The 21,109-nt window shown below is 39.9% G+C and overlaps 2 protein-coding genes across 2 annotated transcripts; both read left to right on the forward strand.

Annotated features, from left to right (window-relative positions):
• Positions 1-1,639: 1,639 nt before the first annotated feature.
• On the forward strand, positions 1,640-12,287 carry LOC104449803 (bifunctional aspartokinase/homoserine dehydrogenase 1, chloroplastic). The gene is made up of 18 exons (XM_010064070.3): positions 1,640-1,922; positions 2,473-2,537; positions 2,675-3,049; positions 3,440-3,528; positions 3,638-3,941; positions 4,099-4,151; positions 4,228-4,442; positions 4,563-4,650; positions 4,730-4,843; positions 5,522-5,620; positions 5,849-6,043; positions 6,844-6,926; positions 8,882-9,107; positions 9,700-9,845; positions 9,986-10,121; positions 10,757-10,840; positions 10,931-11,023; positions 11,577-12,287. Exons 1-18 carry the CDS (start codon positions 1,783-1,785, stop codon positions 11,820-11,822), a joined length of 2,751 nt encoding a protein of 916 aa, XP_010062372.1. The 5' UTR covers positions 1,640-1,782; the 3' UTR covers positions 11,823-12,287.
• A 2,589-nt stretch (positions 12,288-14,876) lies between these two features.
• On the forward strand, positions 14,877-20,981 carry LOC104452010 (TVP38/TMEM64 family membrane protein slr0305). Its single transcript, XM_018875609.2, is given in 8 exon segments — positions 14,877-15,391; positions 15,393-15,543; positions 16,790-16,842; positions 17,162-17,254; positions 17,342-17,565; positions 18,469-18,535; positions 20,056-20,166; positions 20,742-20,981. Coding segments are annotated over 8 exon segments (1,065 nt in total). The 5' UTR covers positions 14,877-15,049; the 3' UTR covers positions 20,766-20,981.
• Positions 20,982-21,109: the final 128 nt, after the last annotated feature.

The raw sequence follows: 21,109 nt of genomic DNA on the forward strand, positions 1-21,109 counted from the left end.
AAAGTTAAACAATGTCATGAGTTCAAAATTTCCTAATAACCTATTTAAACCCATTTTTTTTATGCTCATATCCATTTTTGACCCATATTTAACTTTCATTTAATTCATATATGACCCATTTTACTAGCTCTAATATCTCTCTACCAATTGAAAATACAAGGCCGACAAGTCAGACACTAAACATCAAGTCGTGGCAATGGCTTTCACTAGCTCTTTCCATCGAGTCATTGGTGGCGATTTGATTGAATCCTTGTATTCGATTGGCCAAACACTTCTCACGTTGTCCACATTTCTCTTGTTTATCATTTTTGGCTTATATTGCCGAATTTTGTCGTCGAGGATCCACAATTATCTCACGTCTCTTAACCAAAATTGGAACTTGAAAGAGAATTATCATGCTAAAATGATCGAATAGCGACTTTCTATCGCATTTTCGTATGTCAATTTTGATAAAAGAAAAAATCAAGATGTAATTTGGAAAATGATATTTTCAATCACTTCAAGTAGTATGCTAAGATTGATATGATAAATCCGTACAGTAAGTGGAGAGATGGGTCATGAAACAACCCTTCATATTAATTAGTAATGAAAAAAAATTGATCGCAATATTTAATTTATCAATCTCAACAAATCATTGTCCATATAATTAGCATTACAAAGGTGCTATTTTTGCTTCCAATATAATTAATTCTATCCTGCAACGATACTTATCACTAATATTTACAAGTAAAGAATCTCCAAGGTTGCATATAAATACATTCCGCATATTTGATCATTTACAATAATTTTTTTTAATACAAGAAAAAAGTTTCGACCAAAAAAAATACAAGAAAAGAGTGCATTAGTTATGTTAGATCTAAGCTTTCAATTACATAGAATATTTTTAAGGCACGTTTCAGAATGTTGGGACAAGCTAGACCGGACCAACTGTAATCGTGTTGAGAGTAAAATTGGAAGGCTCACATCCTATTGTTGGATTGATCAAAATGGGTTATAGACCAATTTCTTAACTTGTATTAGATACATTGAGTGGTTATATGAGTTCCTTATATCCACTAAATGAGCTATAAATGGATTTAGACTAGTAAAGTTAAGAATAATACGAGTGTCAAATGTATTCAAAATTAGTTTATATCAAATCCATTTTTATAATTCTCTTTTCATTTTCTTTTCACTCTCATTCAATTTCGTGCTAACTCATTCCTTGGGTCACCTTTAATTTAAGTATGGACTTAAAGTGTTTTATCATTGCAGGTTCATTTTAGTATCATGCCATGCGCGGATTTAATCAGATATGGGTCATTAAACTTGTAATTGCTTAAAAAATGGCCCAAAATGGGTTGGACGGGACAATTTGAGCCGGATCGATCCAACCCGACCTGTCCCATTTGACTGGTCTTCGCGTTGCATGTCCAAGTCCAAAGATGTAATCCCGTCCCTAATCCATCTCGATCGATGGACGGATCGAGACCCGACGATGGGGACCGGACCGTGCTCATGACCCCTAGATTTTTGGGAAACGTGGGGGTGGAAAAAGATGCGGCATGCTAGTTCCGGTCGCAGGCGATCGTTCCCCAAGCGACCAGGGAAACGAACGAACGTCGCGCACCAAACTGAGAAGCGGGTTGCGCCGCGCTCCCTGAAAAAAAGCACAACAAGCCGCCAAGAAGAGGCCAAAAGAAAAAACACGAGCAGCACAAAAACACGAGCAGCCACCGTGCAACTGCGCCTCTCTCTCTCTCTCTCTCTCTCTCTATCTCCTGGTGGAGCTCGGCAGTGGCCATGGCGTTGCTCTCCGCTTCGATCTCCTGCCGCCCCCCGCGCGTGGCGCTCGGCGAGGCCGGGGAGGCGACGGGGCGGAGCCATTTCCCCCCCTCCCGTCGCTCCCTTCCCTCCCCGCTCCCGCGCTCGCGCGCTCGCAGGTGCGTTGTCCTCTCTCGGCTCGCGCTTCTCAGGCTCTGCTGTTCCCGTTTCTCTCCCCCGGAAGATCGCCGGAAGGGGCGATGAAAATGAAATGAGAGAGAGAGAGAGAGAGAGAGAGAGAGAGTTAGATTTGCGCGCGAGTTCCATTTGTATGCAATGATGCAGTGACCCCGTGGGAACACGGAGGCCCCGAGAACTTTTGCATCGCTTGTTCTTCAATTCGGCATTCTCATGCTTCGTTTTAATTCCGCGAAAGAGGTCCAGCGCAGCTGTACCTGATAGGAAGGATTGCATGTATGTGCGAATGGAAGTTTCTGACCTTCTCGCTAGCTGTCGGCCGAAACCGGGTATATGCGTGTAAATGCGTGGCTCTAGCTCGCCAAGCGTTGTAATTAGCTGCTTCACGAGCAGCCAGTGTGCCTTGTTGTAGCGAATATTTCACTTGTGAGTTTGTGGCAGTGCGTTTGTTGTGATAAGGAGCTGCTGTAAAATCCTTTCCTAGTTGTCCAGAAATCACTGAGAATATGTTTCTACGTATTGCTATTGCAGGGTAGGTGTTGTACCGTCTCATAGAAGAAGAGATCTATCGAAGACCATTCATGCATCTGTCACAGGTTCAGTCCCTCAGCATTTCTCTCTTATTTGTGTAATTATTGGCAGATATAGCAATATTTCTCCTCTAATGTAATTGTATGGTACTCTAAAATAATTTTTTTTTTCTCATCAACTTCTCATGTCGAATTACTGCCAGATGTTCCGGTGGATATGGCTGCTGAAGAGGTTCAGCTCCCTAAAGGTGAAACATGGTCAGTTCATAAATTCGGCGGGACTTGCGTAGGAAACTCTCAGAGGATAAAGAATGTGGCCAATATAATTATGAAGGATGATTCAGAACGGAAATTAGTGGTTGTCTCTGCAATGTCAAAGGTGACTGATATGATGTATGACCTCATCGATAAGGCACAGTCACGAGATGATACCTATGTGTTTGCACTAGACAATGTTTTAGAAAAACATAGATCAACAGCGCTTGATCTACTTGAGGGGAACAATCTTGCAAATTTTCTATCACTGTTGGATGGCGACATCAGTAACCTAAAAGCCATGCTTCGAGCAATATATATTGGTATCAAGCTCTCTCTCTCTCTCTCTCTCTCTCTCTCTCTCTCTCTCTCTCTGTGTCTATGTACATTATCTGTGGCCATTTGGAGATATTACCTTAGACTTCAGCGTTTCACACCTTACATTTGCATTTATATGATGTTGGCCATTAAAAGGGTAAGACCCTTTGGACTGTTAATGATTAAAGCCTAAATATTGAATTTACCTAACTTTAATATCTTATGTTAAAAACTTGTTTTATTTTATTTATGTCCTCAGATTTTTCGACTAATTCATTCAGTTAATGTTTATTGCTACTTTACTTTTGTTTTGGCAACTGGTGCCACCATTTCTTTGGGTGATATCATGTTGCACATAGTAGGTCCTTAGATTGACAGTCTATGCTGTCCTGCAGCTGGCCACGCAACAGAATCTTTCACAGATTTTGTCGTGGGGCATGGGGAGCTCTGGTCAGCTCAACTGCTTTCCTCTGTCATTAAGAAGGTTTAATCATATCCACTTCCTTCTTCTGCATTTTTCTTTTTTTCTTTTGGTTGATATTTGTTGTGCTGATATGAGCATCTGCTCTATACTGTTTCTCTGCACACTGCAGAATGGGGTTGATTGCACATGGATGGATACAAGGGAAGTCCTAATCGTATCTCCTACTAATTCTAATCAAGTAGATCCAGATTTTCCAGCATCTGAAAAAAAACTAGAGAAATGGTACTCCCAGAATCCATCTAAGACCATAATTGCCACTGGTTTTATTGCTAGCACTCCGTATAATATTCCTACAACATTAAAAAGAGATGGGAGTGACTTCTCAGCTGCAATTATGGGTTCTCTACTTAGAGCGCGACAGGTCACTATATGGACGGACGTTGATGGTGTTTATAGCGCTGATCCAAGAAAAGGTTTGTTATGGTTCTGTTCTCTTGGTCATGAGCCAAGATAGCCAATTAGAAGTTTCTGATTCTTGGAGATAGTATTTGTCATTGGTACCAATGATAACGGTTGCTGACCGGGAAACTTGAGATAATTGTTTGAAGTGTTGGTTCTGTCTTGTTGCAGTTGGTGAGGCTGTGATACTAAAGACTCTTTCCTATCAAGAGGCTTGGGAAATGGTAAATAAGATGACTATGAAAATACCATTCAAACATTGATCTACTCTGCTTCTCATTCATTTTCATTTGTCTGCAGTCATACTTTGGGGCTAATGTTTTACACCCTCGCACCATAATCCCAGTGATGCGGTATGACATTCCAATAGTGATAAGAAATATCTTTAATCTCTCTGCTCCTGGAACAAAGATTTGCCGTCCATCTGTGAGCGAAGATGAGGATTCTCACAAGCTGGAGTCTTATGTGAAGGGATTTGCAACAATAGACAATCTGGCCCTTGTTAATGTTGAGGGGTGAGAGGCTGCCTATTACGGCCAATACAAATAGCTTCCATATCTCTATTTTCAATTTATATAGGATTTTGCAATTTTATACGGTTGAGTCTCTTTCATATTGTTTTTCCCCCTTGCCAGAACTGGAATGGCTGGTGTTCCCGGTACTGCCAGTGCCATATTTGGTGCTGTGAAGGATGTAGGAGCCAATGTTATCATGATATCTCAGGTACCTCTATCTTCAGTTTGACGGATACTGCATTTGGTTAAGTAATGTATGATCAAGAATCTTATACGATGCACTGTAGGCTAGCAGTGAGCATTCTGTTTGTTTTGCTGTACCTGAGAAGGAAGTTGAGGCGGTCTCCGAGGCTCTACAGTCCAGATTTCGTCAGGCTCTTGACGCTGGGCGTCTCTCAAAGGTGTTTCCATCTTTTATAATTGGGGTTTATCTAGTAGGTAGATGCTTATTTTGTTATCATCACTTGTGGCGAATACCTTATGCACCTATTATTAGTTTGTATGAAATAGAGCGGTGCATGTATTTACACATGCAAACAGAGGAAAGTCACCTCAGTGTTGCAGAGTGTCACAGACTCACTATAGAGAAAGCCGTGCAGCATACCTGAAACAATCCTGCATGATGCAATTCTTTCGAGCAAGCCTTTAGTTAATGCTTTCTTTTTCTATGGCCTTCAGTCTTTAGGCTTATTTTCACCGATAGCACTGTCTCCCCGATTATTTATAATTTAGACTGTCTTCTAAGGCTCACCAGTAAGATCATTTATTAGCTCTCTTCCTGTCATGAGATCTCAGTATCACGTTCGTTACCAGTTGCATCAATGCACGTGGCATTGTGCTAGCGCGCGTGAGAGAGAGAGAGAGAGGTTGCCCCATTAAGTTGCTTTACTGTTCAGTGCTAGACTTTGTAAAAGAAGTTAATGTTTTGAAATTGAGAGCATCAAATTTTGCCCCTGACTTTAGATTTTATTTTGCGGAATAAACACACTTAAATACGTCAGTTGCTTTTTTCTCAGAATTCTGGCAATTGTATCTGTACATCAGTTTAGTGGGTTTTTTGACAACTCAGTTCTTTTCAGGTTCAAGTGATTTCAAACTGTAGTATATTGGCAGCAGTTGGCCAGAAAATGGCTAGTACCCCAGGAGTCAGTGCCACACTCTTCAATGCCCTGGCAAAGGTTAGAAAGTTATATATCCTCTAGGTCTGTTGAGATTGCTGGCCGAAATAAAGATAATTTGTTACTTGTCTCCTTCTTGTATTACCGATTCCGAAATTGAAATTATATTGCTTAAGTACATGCTACTTAATCTGGGAGTGTTAACATCTTTTTAGATGTGATCCAAGAGATTTTGTTTCTCCTTGAAGTTTAAGCAATGAGTCCTCTGAACTTGTCTCTCTGATGCAGGCAAATATCAATGTTCGTGCTATAGCTCAAGGCTGCTCTGAATATAATATCACAGTAGTTGTAATGCGGGAAGATTGTATTAGAGCCCTTAGGGCTGTCCACTCAAGGTTCTATCTTTCAAGGACAACGATTGCAATGGGTATCATTGGACCTGGATTAATAGGCAGCACCTTACTCGAGCAACTGAGGGATCAGGTGCATCTTGTTGATAATCTATGTTACTTAAAAGCATGTAGTGTTTGCTTGTGGCGCTCACCATAGTTTTAGGTAATTTAATAAGAACGCGCTGGAAGGAAGGTTTGGGATCATATTGTTTTTTTTCCAATGTCATATTACGATCTTTCTTTTTTCTTTTTTAATCCGAATGGTTGACAACGTAATGTTAACACATAATTGAAGGGGTAAATTGTTGAACAAAGCACCAGCTATTGCGGTTAGACCTGGCCCATTTGACCTTGTCCTTGAAGACCCAAATATATCTGTTCAGAACTTAGTTGTGGAAGTTTGGTTCCTCAAGGCTGGTTAAATGTTATTTCTATACTATATAAAATAGATCTTTCGTGATTGGGTTGACAAAGCGATATTATTATAATGTATAAAGAGAAGAGGTGGGAAAGTTCAGCATACTTAGCTCTGTGTCTGTGAGAATTTTGGTGGATTAGATCATGAAGACAGCCATTGAGTGTATGTCTGAGAAAGGTTCTTTCTGGATTCTCATTCTTGTTGATCAAGTGGTAGGAGGGTGCCGTGCTACCAAAAAACAGTTGTCACTTAGATGCTAGGACCTCATCAGATTAGGGTATAGCTTATCTCTAGTCTTTTTGATGAAAATCTAGCATAAAAGCAGCTAAATAAAAGCGATGCAGGTACTGTATGGAACTCTCAGATATGCTTAGTGCAGTGTGTTCCATTTTTCTGTGTTGGTTCATGTGCAAATTTTTGCATTTTCTCTATGTATATTGTACATGTAAACAAACGCTATGTCTGTTTGGCAGGCAGCTGTTCTTAAGGAAGAATTCAATATTGACTTGCGTGTCATGGGAATCACAGGATCAAAGTCGATGCTTTTGAGTGAAGCGTAAGTCACGAGACTCTGAATAAATGTTCTTGCTAAACAAAATCATCCAGTGAAAATTTCAAGATTAAGTACTTTTTGTAAAGCTCCGTGTGTTATTCACCTGTTGTGCTATATCATTACTGCTTCACTGTTAAGAAGGAGATGATTAACTCTTTTCTCAGTTCAAGCTCATTCTGGTCTCTAGCTGATTCGCGTTAATAGCTATGGTATAACAATTACTTTGTCTGGTTACTAATGTGCAGGCAGCAGCATCGTCGTGAATATCAATAATATATCCCGTTTTATCTAGTAGCGTCTATATCTTGGCCTCTTGGTCAAGGCAGTTTTTCATTCTGAAGGAGCAATTGTTACATGCTCCTGGAGCATTGCTCCCTATGCATGTCAACCATTGGTCATGGGTATAAATTATAATGCACTCCATAGAACTCGGCTTCACATCCCAAACAGTCTTTGGGAGCAAAAGCCCTGGAGCTCCTAATAAAGTTCATCAAGTGTGATATTTTAGGTCATGTTCACTTCTAGTCTATAAGATGAAGAATCTCAGTTTCCTCGTTGTGAAAATTGTGGAAATCTTAGAAATTTGTAATGATGAAGATTAGGTCCTGGGCTGGAAAATCATTGTGTAGAATGTTAAATTAGATAAGTAGATCAATCAAATAAGGACCCAACTTTATGGGAGTGTTAAAGTATGGTATTGTTCCCTGTGCCTGAATTAAAATTATTCAATTCTTTCATAAAATAGGAAATGACAGGTTTTTATGATGGCATGAATTCCTTTTGAGAAAATAAGGCACTGATTTTTCTACTGGTGAACTAACATCAGGGTGCACATTAGTATATGCACGGAACATCTGGAGAAAATGTATAATGCATGCTATATTCTTGCATGACACTTTTCCATAAATTTGCCCTGAACATTTTGAAAATTAGAGCTAAATTATTCAACTTTCAACCAGTGGTTATGGTTTTGAAAGTACTCTTGTACAAAGCATCATGTTTGTTCTTTACTTCTTCCCAGCTTTAAAAAAATGGACTCCATTATTCTCCTTCAAATTGAACCAGCCGTCAAAATCTGAATCATGCTCACTTTGACGGGTCACAATATGGGTTCCCAAACGTCAACCATCAAAATCTGATAGCCTTATAATCTTAAACTTATACATACATAAATACATTCATACATATGTATGTATATATATGTATGTATACATACATACATACATACATACATACATACATACATATATATATAAAATAAGATGGTTGAAAACTGTTAATGGCCAGTTGTAATACTGCTAGTTTTGTTCACCACAATCTATGTAGAAGAAGATTCATTTTACTCGACAGTCATTTGACTTCTGCATTGGGACTTTGCATCAGTTTGTTTTACTCCTCTCCAGCCATCTCTGGCCAAGTTCCAATTTCCCCCTGCTTTTTGCTCCATTGTTCACTTGCACAGATAAAAACCTGGTGCTTAATTAGATGCTTCATTCATTGGCATCCTCTCGTATTCTGCTAGTCTGGCTTACTAACAAATCAAAGTATAAAAAGCTTTATCATATTTCTTAACATGAATGGGATGTGGATTATTTTTGTAAATGCTACTAACAAGTATGGGAATTAATTGGAATGCATGTTTCAGAAAATGTAAACACACACTTATGAGGGAACAATTTGTGATAAGGTGATGATCTTCTTCAAAGCACACCACTATCAACCTCAAAATCTTCATTTACCACAATGGTTGCCCACTATACCTATCTCCAGACAATGGCAATTTCTTGCGATGTGTCATTTATCAGTAAAGGGAGTAATTTTCCTATGCATGCTTATGTTTTGCAGTCTATTTGCTGTCTATGTCTGTCCGAATCATATTGAAGGGTAGAACTTAGCAACACCAACCCATATGAAGTTTCTGTTTATTGTAATATCTGAATCGATATTTCTGGTTGTAGAGGTGTTGACTTATCTAAATGGAAAGAGCTCTTAAAGGAGAATGGAGAGGTGGCTAATTTGGAGAAATTTATTCAGCATGTGCATGGAAATGGCTTTATTCCCAATACTGTGCTGGTAGATTGTACAGCAGATTCTGTTGTTGCTGGTCATTACTACAATTGGTTGCGACGGGGAATTCATGTGATCACTCCAAATAAAAAGGCGAATTCTGGGCCACTTGATCAGGTAATATCTCTACCAGCATCATGATGAAAAGAGCAGTTAATTTTCTAGATTTGAAAATGTTATGAATGAAACAGATCCTTCATTTGTCCTGTATGACTCTGCCACTTAGCTCTTTTTTTTTGACAAATTTAATATTGAGTGAAGTTTGTCATAATAATGGTGGCATAATTGTCAAGCACTCTTTTCCTGCGTTTCTGGAATTCCTGCAGTTCTATGTTAACTTCTCCATTGCCAAAAACTATTTTGACAAACGTTAGTGGATTGGAGGTCTAGGGAAAGATACAAAAAGAAGCAGACTAGATGAACCTAGATTAACTGAACTGTCTCTTTGGAGACATCAATGGAATTAGCTCATAACCAATAATGCACACTGCCAAAAACCCAATTTAATGATGATTTTCACTTCCAAGATGGTCGCAGACTTTTATCTAACAGAGCTTATTGAAAATCTGTTTCTTATAAAGCTGTGAATGCTATATGCTTAAATGCCATTTACAGTTTTGAACTGTCTTGTACCTATTACTTTTCATAGTCATGTTGAGACTTTGAGGCAATGCCATGGGTCTTGTAACATCAATTATTGTCTGGGCAGTACTTGAAATTGAGAGCACTACAGCGGCAGTCATATACACATTACTTTTATGAGGCTACGGTTGGTGCTGGTCTCCCAATTGTTAGCACTCTACGAGGTCTTCTTGAAACTGGGGATAGAATTCTCCGTATTGAAGGCATATTTAGGTATTTCCGTCTTGGACTTTCTTTTCTAATTTGCAGTTCATGGCCTTCAGGATGTTGTATGTGAAGCTAGGTATTTAATGCATGCTAGTGCCTGCAGTGTATACTTTCTGAGTTGTTCAATTCTCCTTATGTTGTTGCAGTGGTACATTGAGCTATATATTCAACAACTTCATTGGCAAGCGATCGTTCAGTGAGGTGGTAGCAGAGGCAAAACAGGCAGGTTTTACAGAGCCAGACCCAAGAGATGATCTCTCTGGGACAGATGTTCAGAGAAAGGTATATCCTATTTTGTATATGTGCAGATGCATTAAATAACTGCAGTTCAGGGGATTGTTGCTTACTAGGAGAGTGTTTATACGTTAAAGCAGTACTATAGCTTTTGAGGAGAGGGGGAACAAACTTACCACTGCTTGCTGAATGGAGAGCACTATTATTGCACATTCGCCTCTGTTTATCAAGAAGTTTTTGTGTGATCTTCAATGGCTTGTTTCCATTATAATATGTTCGCCGAAGAGAGTTTTCTTCATAGGGAGACAACTTTCTGAATCGATGGATCTGCAGAGCATCTGGACTGTAATTTACCTTTGTCTTTCAAACTACTCCTTTAAGGACCTAAGACGCTGCACTGCCTCAGCACTCTGGTTGATAAATTGATTACTTACGTAGTTCCTTTCAGAGTAGGTATGCATGACAAAAAACTGATGCCCCTTACCATCACACGTGAATTATTATGTTCTGGTGGATATCTTAGCCTTTTTCCTTTACTTTCTCCCGAAGTTTTCTGGATTCTTAATGTTATAATGAATATAATTCTATAGCACATGGATCTTGATTTATTTTCATTGATTTGGACATGAAAACCTTATGTTCCTGTTCCAATATCAATGCACCTCACAGTCTCGACAATGCAGGTGATTATTCTCGCTAGAGAATCTGGTATGAAGCTGGAACTTTCTGACATCCCTGTGGACAATCTTGTCCCAGAACCATTAAGAGTGAGAATTCAGTTTTCCCCAATTATAGACCTAACAGTTGAATTATTGGGAATATACTTTTTGATGCATTTACCTGATTATGCTGTGTAGACTAGTGCATCAGCTGAGGAGTTTATGGAGAAGCTACCGCAATTTGACCAAGAATGGACCAACAAGCTACAGGAAGCTGAGGCTGCTGGCGAAGTGAGTATATAAACTCATAATACTACTTAGACTATATCCAATAGTCTCGTGATACTTAGACTGTATCCAATAGTTGCCTTCCGATGTTAGTGCTTCAATGAAACATCTAATTTCACGAAATTTAGATGAGAGCATCTTGTGATGAAGTTCGTCAGTATGTAGATGGAAGCAAACCAAAATAAGGTGTATGAAATCTAAATACAGTGTTATTTTGATCTTCCATTCGATGCGCTATGTACCCCTGGAGTGGTTCATAGATGGCATGAACTCCAGGTGACTTCAGCATTACCCTTCCTTTAGATGGCAAGAAACTTTACCAGCTATAGCCACTGCTTCCAAGGAGTTTGAGAGTGGTAATTACAACCTTGTCCTAACTTCATAGCTTCGTTGAACTTCTATCCTCCAGTGGGTATGGTAGAGTCGATTTTTATCCACATACATCCTATCGGTGCATGAAGAATTCATTTTTGAAATTTCATCTGTACCTTTTGAGCATGCTGTAGTCAACTTTTCTCCTATTCTTCTTCTATGATGAAACGTGTCCCATTTGCAGGTACTGAGATATGTGGGTGTAGTGGATTTGTTGAAGCAAAGAGGGGCAGTGGAGCTGCGGACATACAAGAAGGATCACGCATTCGCTCAACTTTCAGGCACTGACAACATAATTGCTTTCACCACTACTAGGTATAAGGAGCAGCCTTTGATAGTCCGTGGGCCAGGTGCTGGGGCTCAGGTCACTGCTGGCGGCATATTCAGCGACATACTTCGGCTTGCCTCTTATCTCGGCGCCCCATCTTAGCTTGAGTGAGATAGTGCCTAACGAGAGTCTTCTCTCAGCCTGTCGATGTTCTTCCAACCTTGGGTGACTCAATCTTTCTGTTACTTAGGCTAAGATACTGTGTACTTTCTTTTGTTACTTTTGGCCGTTCTATGTGGTTTTCAGTGATGTGGCGTTGGGTGGGTTAAACCTCTGCTGGTCCCTTGAAAATGCCGGCTTTGGTGATTAGTCGCTGCTCAAGTTGACATTTTCATGTGTCGGTGTAAGAATCTTACCACGGCAGATGGGTAGGGTTGGGTCAGAATGGGAGCATTGCGAGATGGAAGTGTAATTCGTCTCAGGGTTTAATTTATTAGGTGTGGAGTAGTGCTGAAGTTTTTAGTGCTGTAACTGAGACACATCGTTCTTGACTTCTGCATTTGTGAGTTTTGAGAGGGAATAAAGAATAATGAATAAATGCAATTGAAGTAAAGAGTTTCATTCTTATGTCCAGTCATACCAGAAGAACTTTGAAGGCGAAGTTCACTTTAAGAAAGTCTCCTATTTGGGAAGGATTTCTTTTTGGTGCTTTGCAATATTATTTGCGAGGCAGAAAATCTTGATCTTACGAAAGAAAAGAAAAACAGAAATTTAGGATGCACATGACAATATTTCTATTTCTTTATTTATCTGTTTTTCTGGTCCCGGAATAGGTTTGGAATATAAATCGGTTTGGTAACGCAATTTCATTTTTCTATTTCTAGAACAGATTTCTATTTCGTAAATAGATTTGGAACAATCGAAATTAAAATTTTTAGCTTTTTTATTTCTATAATAGAAATGAGAAATCAAAATTTTACTTATCGTTCGCCTCATCACCACCCATCACCTACTTATCGCCTGTGGGATGCCAGATGCTCATTGCCAGTTGTCGGTCAGCAACTACCAGCCTCGGCCACTGAACTTCAGCCGCCCATCACCAACCGCTGGTTGACGGATGCCAGATGTCCACTGGTCGTTGGCTACTCATTACCAATCGTTGGATGCCGGAGGCTCACCACAACCATCGGATGTCCGCCACTGACCGTTCACTGCTTGCCACCAGTCGTTGGATGTCGGCCGCTTGCCACTCGCCGCCGTTCGCCGCCGACCGTTCTTTGCTTGCCACCAGTCACTGGATGTCTGCCGCTTGCCACTCGCCACCGAACTCTGGCCACTAGCCTCTGATTGCCGGACTCCGGATGTCAAATGTCAGATGTTGAACTTCGAATGGTGGATGCCGGTTGCCAATTGCCGAACTCCGGACTTCGGCCGCCTACTATTGGTCATCGGATGTTGAACACCGATCGCTGGATGTCGAACTATGGCCACCAAATGCCGGTCATTGCCACTCCTAGAAATAGAAATTTTATTCTTTATTAAACGAATTTTTATTTTAGAAATATAAATTTTGAATTGTTATCAAATACGTTTTTTACTCGTAAACTCGTTTATGGAATATAAATTGAGAAATCAATTTATGACAAGAAATTAATTTTTGTTCCGAAATTTTGTCATGCGCGACCTTAGGGTGTGCATATTTGAATGGAAGAATTTTCTGAACTTTTGTGAATTTAATTTGTTGGAAATGATTAATTAATAGAAAATTATTTATATTGAAATAAAATATGTAAATTAGAAGTTAGGAAAATAAATTTTCTAACATGATAATGGAAAAATATTTTACTAAAAAGTAATTGAATTAGTTTTTTTAAATGAACACGCTTATATTTCGAATTGGGGGCACCGTAGATGAAAATTCTTAAAAAAAGGATTATACATGGCTATTGAAAGTGGCTTTTAGGAAGGAACTCATAAAGAAAAAGACTTTTAAATCGTGGAGTTTTAATGCCTTTATCAATTAGATTTTTTGTATTGTAATATATAGCTCCGATATTCCAGTCAACGTCCCCAGAAATTGGGCACGAAATTTCGCAAGATAAATAGTTTGAGGAAGGGATCGTTTGGCTCGTGGAGCGGAGTGCAGCCATCTTTTTCAGTTTTTTCAAGGGACTTGATTGCAGAAGTAGAAAATAAGCGAGGATGAGTTTAGAATTTTTTGACTTTGGATCCTTTTGTTTTGCTAAAAATGTACCTTAAAAATGATATCATTTTTCAAAAATTGGCTAAAATATGAAGAAGACTTGGAAATAGTTTAATGTTATTTGGTAAGAAAAATATGATAGAAAAATTATCTGAAAATTTATATTTTTATACATTTTTATATTTTACTTCTTTTTTGGCCAGTCGGCCACAAGCGAGCTCGAGCCTCACAAGTGAGCTCAAGCCGTGCTGCACCATAGGCTATGAACTCGCCGGCCGTTGCAATGGCCGGCGACCAATCGAGGAAGATGAAAAAAGAAAAAAGAAGGAAAAAAAGATTAAACATAATAACAAATTCAAATTTTCTAAAATAATATTTTTTAAGAACGAAAACTTTATTAAATAGGACCTAAGTCTAGACACCGAGGACCGCACACGGCCTTTGTGGAACTAGGCCCGAGAGTTGGAATTAGAGCTCGAGCATTGAGGACCCGAACATAGCCTTTATAGATAGGAGTTCGGGTGTCAAAGTATTGAGTACAGGTGCCAAGGGTTTAGGGATGGCCTCAATGGACCTAGGCATGAACGTTGAGGGCCAGGATCCGAGTACTATAGTCTCGAGTGTGGCCTCAATGGACTTAGGTTTGGCTGCCGATATCTAATTTTGAATGTTGGACTCGAGAATCAATGTTGGAGTTTTAAGTGTTAAAGCATATATTTTGAAAAACATCTTTCGATTCTCTTCAAAGAGAAAATAATTTTCCTAAATCTAAATTTTTGTGGAGAAACCTTTTTTTTTCTACTGATTAGTTCATTTTTTTAAGCGAATCAAATATCGAAAAATAAAGAAAATGTTTTTCTATAAAAAAAGATTTCTTCTCCAGACCTTATAAATTCTAAATTCGAGGATTTTAAGGTTCGAATTCTTCGATCGATTGAGGAGAAGTAAATTGAAAAGATGGATTTTGTTTCGCGGGGGGGAAAAAGAAGAAAATTCCGCGTTCGGGTTCGCATACACGTGGTGCTGCCGCGAGGCAGAAGCAGGAACACTACTCCTTATCGCCCCCATGGCTCCACCCTGACCAGAAACTCCACGCACAGGCGGATTCCATTCATGGCATTCTCCTTCTGATCTCTCTCCACCAGGCAGCAGATGTCACTTGTGGCCTCCTCGCTCCCAGCCTAAGATGCACTCCCTCGGGCTGAGGCCACCCTCTTCTTCCTCCCCATCATCATCATCATCATCGTCGTCGTCGTCGTCGTCGTCGTCGTCGTCGTCATCGTCATCGCTCATCTACAGCCTCCATTTCTCGTCCCCGCCTTCCTCCTTCCTCTTCAGCTTCCGACCCAACAAGCGCTTCCACTTCCTCAAGCCATGCTCGTCCCTCAAGCAGACCAAGAAGCAGCGGCAGCAGTCGCTCCAGAAGACGAGCGCCCCGCAGAGCCTCAAGTGGTTCTTCGGCCCCAAGGGCGACGGGGACGACGAGCGCCAGCAGCTCAAGGGAGAGGAGGAGGAGGGCGGCGGCGGCGGCGGCGGCGTTGGAAGGTGACACGGCGATGAAGGGGACCCTCCTGGCCGGCGCCTTGCTGGTGGGCGTGGTGGGCGGGTTCGCTACCGTCGGGTACGTGTACAAGGACCAGATCAACGGTTTTCTGACCCAGTTCTCTACCTTCATTGACGGTAATGATGCGAGCCGAATTTGATTTCTTCTTCTCTTGTCGTCTGCGTTTGCAAAGGTAGAGACAGGTTTCTGTCTAAATTTTGGTGCTCCCGATTTCTTGTGATTGCTCTTGAAAGTTGAAATTTTTTAGGAACCCTTTGTTGATATCGTGTGATTGGTAATGGGGATGGGCATTCAAGCAAGGCATTGATGATTGTTGTCATGAAAGAATCAGTATTGCTGTTCCCTGCATTTAGGCACAGGGAAATGAATCAGTTTCACCTCTAATTTCATGGAGAAGAGCTGAGGTTCTGCACCTGGATGTGGTCATTTTGGACACTAGTGCTCTGGCCCGATCTCAGTCGTCAATGATCTTAAATGTTTGTGTCACAAAATCTTTCTAATTCAATCCAGTGATCTCCTGTTTCTCTCCAACTTAAGCATTTAAGTTGCTCTTCTCTTTCTGCCACAACTTAGCTTAATCCCCTAATTAGAAGATCACAGTCCATGGGGTCCACTGTGCTGACTCATGCTTTTGGGAGAAGGAACATAGAAGTTTCCTCCTTATGCAGGTTATTAACGGTCAATGTGCTTGTCTATGAGACCTGCTTTTGTGAGGAAGCTTTTGCATAGTTGACAAAAGCATCTCACTCTCAGACAGTTTATGCATACATTGAATATTCAATTTTAACAAAGTGCCTGTTTAATGAAGTTAGACTCGCCTTTTTCATTCTAGTGAAGATGTTACTTTGTCGTCGGGCCTTTTAAGGTACTCAGGCTTTTTCAAAACATTCTGATCAGCAACAATGTCGTGCCATGTTAATGTGTCCCTCTGTGTGACAGCTCTTCCTGCATAAGCAGTGGAAGCGCCTCCACCTCAGATAGAATGCAGGAAATTTCAGTGTTCTAGGCTATCTAGCAAATTCCTTTCTCAATTACCTCAGGCTCACATGGACCCATACCTGTCATAACATGTCATAGTTCACATATTACTTTGTTGGTTCACAGGTTCAGACTTGTGAATTGGTAGATTGTGAACTTTTTTATCTAATTATTGTAGACTTCTAATTCTAGGAGCACTGTGGGGGGAAGTAGGGGCATTTATCTTGTTTTATATCCTTATGTCCACGTTCACCTTTTACAGTGCATGGAAATAGAATTAGTGATTTCATTCATTTCATCCATCTTTTTTATTTTTCATATTTTTTTGACCTGTTTTTTTCCTGGTTAACATTCTGATTTCAAATTGTTCCTTCTCATTGACAGGTTATGGCCCAGCAGGATATGCTCTATTTGTAGCTGTTTATGCTGGTCTAGAAGTAAAAATTCTATACTCTGACTGATCTTTGCGATGCTACTCCTATCCTTTCTGCATTTTCATCTAAATGTTTTTTAGTTCCTGTCGGAATGTTTTGGGAATTTAAAAGTAAACCTCCTTTGCTTTCCTAAGCATGCACACCATTCTTAGTTAAAGCAGAGAGTCGGTTTGGATTTGTTGGTCTGAGCGACCACATCTCTCAACTTGTCATGGCATGACACCTTTCAATTCTTAGCTTTTCACTATTTTCATCTACTAGCTGTTGTTATGATTTCCGAATCTTCTTGGAACCCATCGCTAACTGGTTCATGTCAATGTAGATCCTTGCAATCCCTGCGATACCTTTAACAATGTCAGCTGGACTTCTTTTCGGTTCTTTAATTGGCACAATCATTGTCTCCATCAGTGGAACGGTGAGTTCTGGATCCCAGAGCATGCTAATGGGTGTAGTAGACAATCGTTGTTAACCATGAACCATGATCTTATTCTGCCTCTTTCAGGTGGCTGCCAGTGTTGCTTTTCTCATTGCCAGATATTTTGCTAGGGAGCGAATTCTTAAGTTGGTTGAAGGAAATAAGAAATTTCTTGCAATTGACAAAGCTATTGGGGAAAATGGCTTCAGAGTCGTTACCCTTCTGCGTCTGAGCCCTTTGCTTCCGTTTTCTCTTGGGAACTATTTGTATGGACTCACATCTGTCAAATTTGTCCCATACGTATTGGGAAGGTATTTGTCTTCATTGAATTTGATTACTACTAAGGCCATATATACTATTGCAAACTTTTGTGATCCAATAATTTTATGGTTTAATGAGCATATGATTGCACAATTGCAATCTCTTTAGAAGGTTATATGCATGTCAATATTATTTAACTAGATTTATTGCAGTTTTTGTGTACTGAGAAACGAAAACTATCCCGACTAATTCAGCTGAAGGAAGTTTTGTAGTTAATGCTATCACTGTCCTGCTGATAAGTTGTAATAGCCAGATAGGAGATAGTGGCTTCTTTGTTATCTTTGCTCTTGAGCTAGTTGTAGTTCTCCTTCTCCTTTTCTTTTTCTGTATGGTTTTTTGTTGTTTGCAAATTGGTTTTATCAAATGAGGTGGTAATGATCACATTGACATGTTTTGTTCTCTCACTGAATCACCAAGTCAAGTAATGAAGTCCCTTATAACTTCTGTGGAATTTGTTAGACAATTCTGTTCGCTGGACTTAAAAGATATTGCTAATGTGCAAGACTAATAAATGTGGATATAGGAATGAGCTAGATTCATATGCATTTGGTAAATACTACTGGGAATCCTACTCTAACCCTTCCCCCGGTGTCAGACTTTTCTTTTTCTGTATGGTTTTTAGTTGTTTGCAAATTGGATTTGTGAGGTGATAATGATCACATTGACCTGTTATGTTCTCTCACTCACTCACCAAGTCAAGTAATGAAGTCCCTTCTAACTTCTGTGGAATTTATCAGACAATTCTTTTTGCTGGACTTAAAAGATATTGTTAATGTGCAAGAATAAAAAATGTGGACATAGGGATGAGCTAGATTCATGTGCATTTGGTGGATACTTCTGGGAACCTTTTCTAATCCTTCCCCGTGTCAAACTTTTCATTATTTTGGATGCAGTTGGTTAGGGATGCTGCCAGGAACGTGGGCATATGTTAGTGCTGGTGCTTTTGGGCGAGCGATCATTGTACGTTGACCTTTGGCTTTTCTATCTTTTTATTGATTGAATGGCTGTTACTTTATATATTTTTTAGTCATTTGGTCGTCTTGCTCCGAAGAAGCCCAGTTCTCATAAGTAGTATAGAGAAGACCATATTATGTTTTCCTTTTCTTGGATAAGTGACCGACACTTGTACTGCCTACTCAAGAAACATATGCAGGGGTACTACCCCAAAAGTAAGGCCAATTTATGCTGATTATCAAATTTTAATTAAGGGTAATGATATCAAATTTTTGCTGTTTTACAATCGGGTCTATTAATGTTCTTTTTGTTCAATCAAGTTTCTCAACTTTCAAATTTAGGTCAATGTGAGGCATCTTTTACATAAATTGCCATGTAATGTGATTTTGCTAACGTGGCTCGCTTAGTTGGCAAAATTTAAGCATGATTTTTTTATGTGGCTTGCTTATTTAGCAAAGATGGTGTCATCTACATTTAGGTGTTGGGTGATGAGGAGGGAGGGAGGGAGGGAGGGCAGTGCAGTCTCAAGTGGCTACATTGGATGCCAATGTAGATAGTTAATGTCTATTGAATGGCATTTGTGTCCAAGTTGGCAATTTTTGTCTGCAATTTTACGGGAGACCTCCCATCGACCCAGATTCGATAAGTTGAGGTTGTCTTTACTTCTTAAACTTATTATTTATCGTTGAGATACTCCCAACCTCCACCAGCAACCAGCACCAGAGTGAATCGTAACCTTTTGATCTGTTTATAGGGGGTCAGGACTTGTCAATTGAACAAAAAAAAATTAAGGTACTCAATCATAAAGTGGGTACTGGCAGTGTCATTAACCATTTTATTTACCCATTAACACAGCTTTCTGTGTATGTCATTGCAACTTTCTACATGGGCTCTCATCCTTCTAGATGAGTTGTAACAGCAACCTTACCACTTTTTACAACTACATCGTCACAATGAGCGCATGTAGCATGCAGCACATCATTCCTAGCCTTTGAAGTACAATGAATAGCCATATTTGAATTAACCATGTAGTAATCTTGGTCTTTTGTGATAAAGAATATTCTGGTGTCAAGAAGCAGCCTGTTAGTTGCATAAATTTCTATCAGGACTAGTTTGTATCCTGTTGTGTTGTGTAGGGAGATTCTTGATTAGTGGCATCCAGGGTTGTCTAAATGTAACTTGTCGAAGTAGCTGGAAGTGTAGCACCTGTAGATTGTCTATTGCTAGAGAGGCTCTAGAGGCACTCATTTTTAGATGAACACCTTGAAAAAATTTCCAGGGACTCACTGCTGGCAAAACAACCTCAGAACCTGGACTGTATGCCCTGAATTGTAATTCTGCTTGAGATTGACAAGTGCTGTGACTGTCTTGCTTTTACTTCATAAATCTTTTTGTATGTTTGAGCACGCTATATTCCCTGTATTGATGAGTTCAGATTTCAAACTTCGAGCTCTTCTGGGAAGGTGATGTAGTGATTATAGTAAGGCCGAATACTTTATTTGTTTGTAATTATGCGATCTTTGCAGCAAGAAGAATCTGAGATTGGTTTATCTGGAGGAAATGGTCAGCTATTGACCCTTGGGATCGGACTTTTGGCCACTGCAATAGCAGCAACCTATGTGACCAAGCTTGCAAAGGTAATATCTCCATTCAGCGCATGCTCTTCTTCTAGCCTTTCTAATCACAACTGTTGCTAGGGAGCTTAGTGTACCCAAGTAAGCTACTTCAGTGGACAAAAGAAAAACTGGTAATGTTTCAACACGGAATGACTGGGTTGGTCACAATTTCCGGTGACCCTTATCACTGGCAAATACTGTGATTGTATTGGGCAATCCTTTCGTCTGTCAGCGAGAGTATTGTAACATTATCATGATTGTTTCTGAGTTCCTGTTGGTGCATTGTTAGATATTGCTTCTTTCATATATAGTGAGCGAGGAATCTTATTTGGCTCTGATGTGCAGAGCTAAATTAGTTTTGTCGGGGACTTGGAGAAACGTTAAAACTTTTACGTCTCAAATGATGGTAGATGACACCTCTCTTATCTTTCACGTGCACGTCTCAAATGATGGTAGATGACGCCTCTCTATCTTTCACGTGCACAGATGCTCGCACAAAAGCTGAGCATGCCCTTTTGCCTAGGTGCTCGTGTTCGTATTTGCGATGAAAAACTAATGTTCTCTTACGTTATCCTGTGTTTACTGTGGCTGCGCAGGATGCCATGAAAGACATCGAGTGATTGCCGGTCGCCGGTTGGACTTACTTAGAGGTGGGGAAACTGTAAAATGAAGGATGAATCTAGCCGCATGTAAAAATAGCAAAGTCGCATTTCTCAATGAAATCAAGAGTAGAATTCTGTTCCTCGATTTTTGATCCACTACTGACGTGCTTCCCATTTTTGACCTTTCCTGTAATTAAAATATAAATATATTGGTAAGAGTCCGTGATTATTTCCTTGGCTTTCTCTGGCACGTCACGCGATGCTGCCTGTGACTGGGGGGAACGTCGTAGTCACCAGGTGTTTCAAAAACCGACCCAACCGTCGTAGGTTGTCAATTTGTTTCGGACATGTCAATGACCGCT

The sequence above is a fragment of the Eucalyptus grandis genome, chromosome 6, assembly GCF_016545825.1.
Source record: "Eucalyptus grandis isolate ANBG69807.140 chromosome 6, ASM1654582v1, whole genome shotgun sequence".
Lineage (NCBI taxonomy): Eukaryota > Viridiplantae > Streptophyta > Magnoliopsida > Myrtales > Myrtaceae > Eucalyptus > Eucalyptus grandis.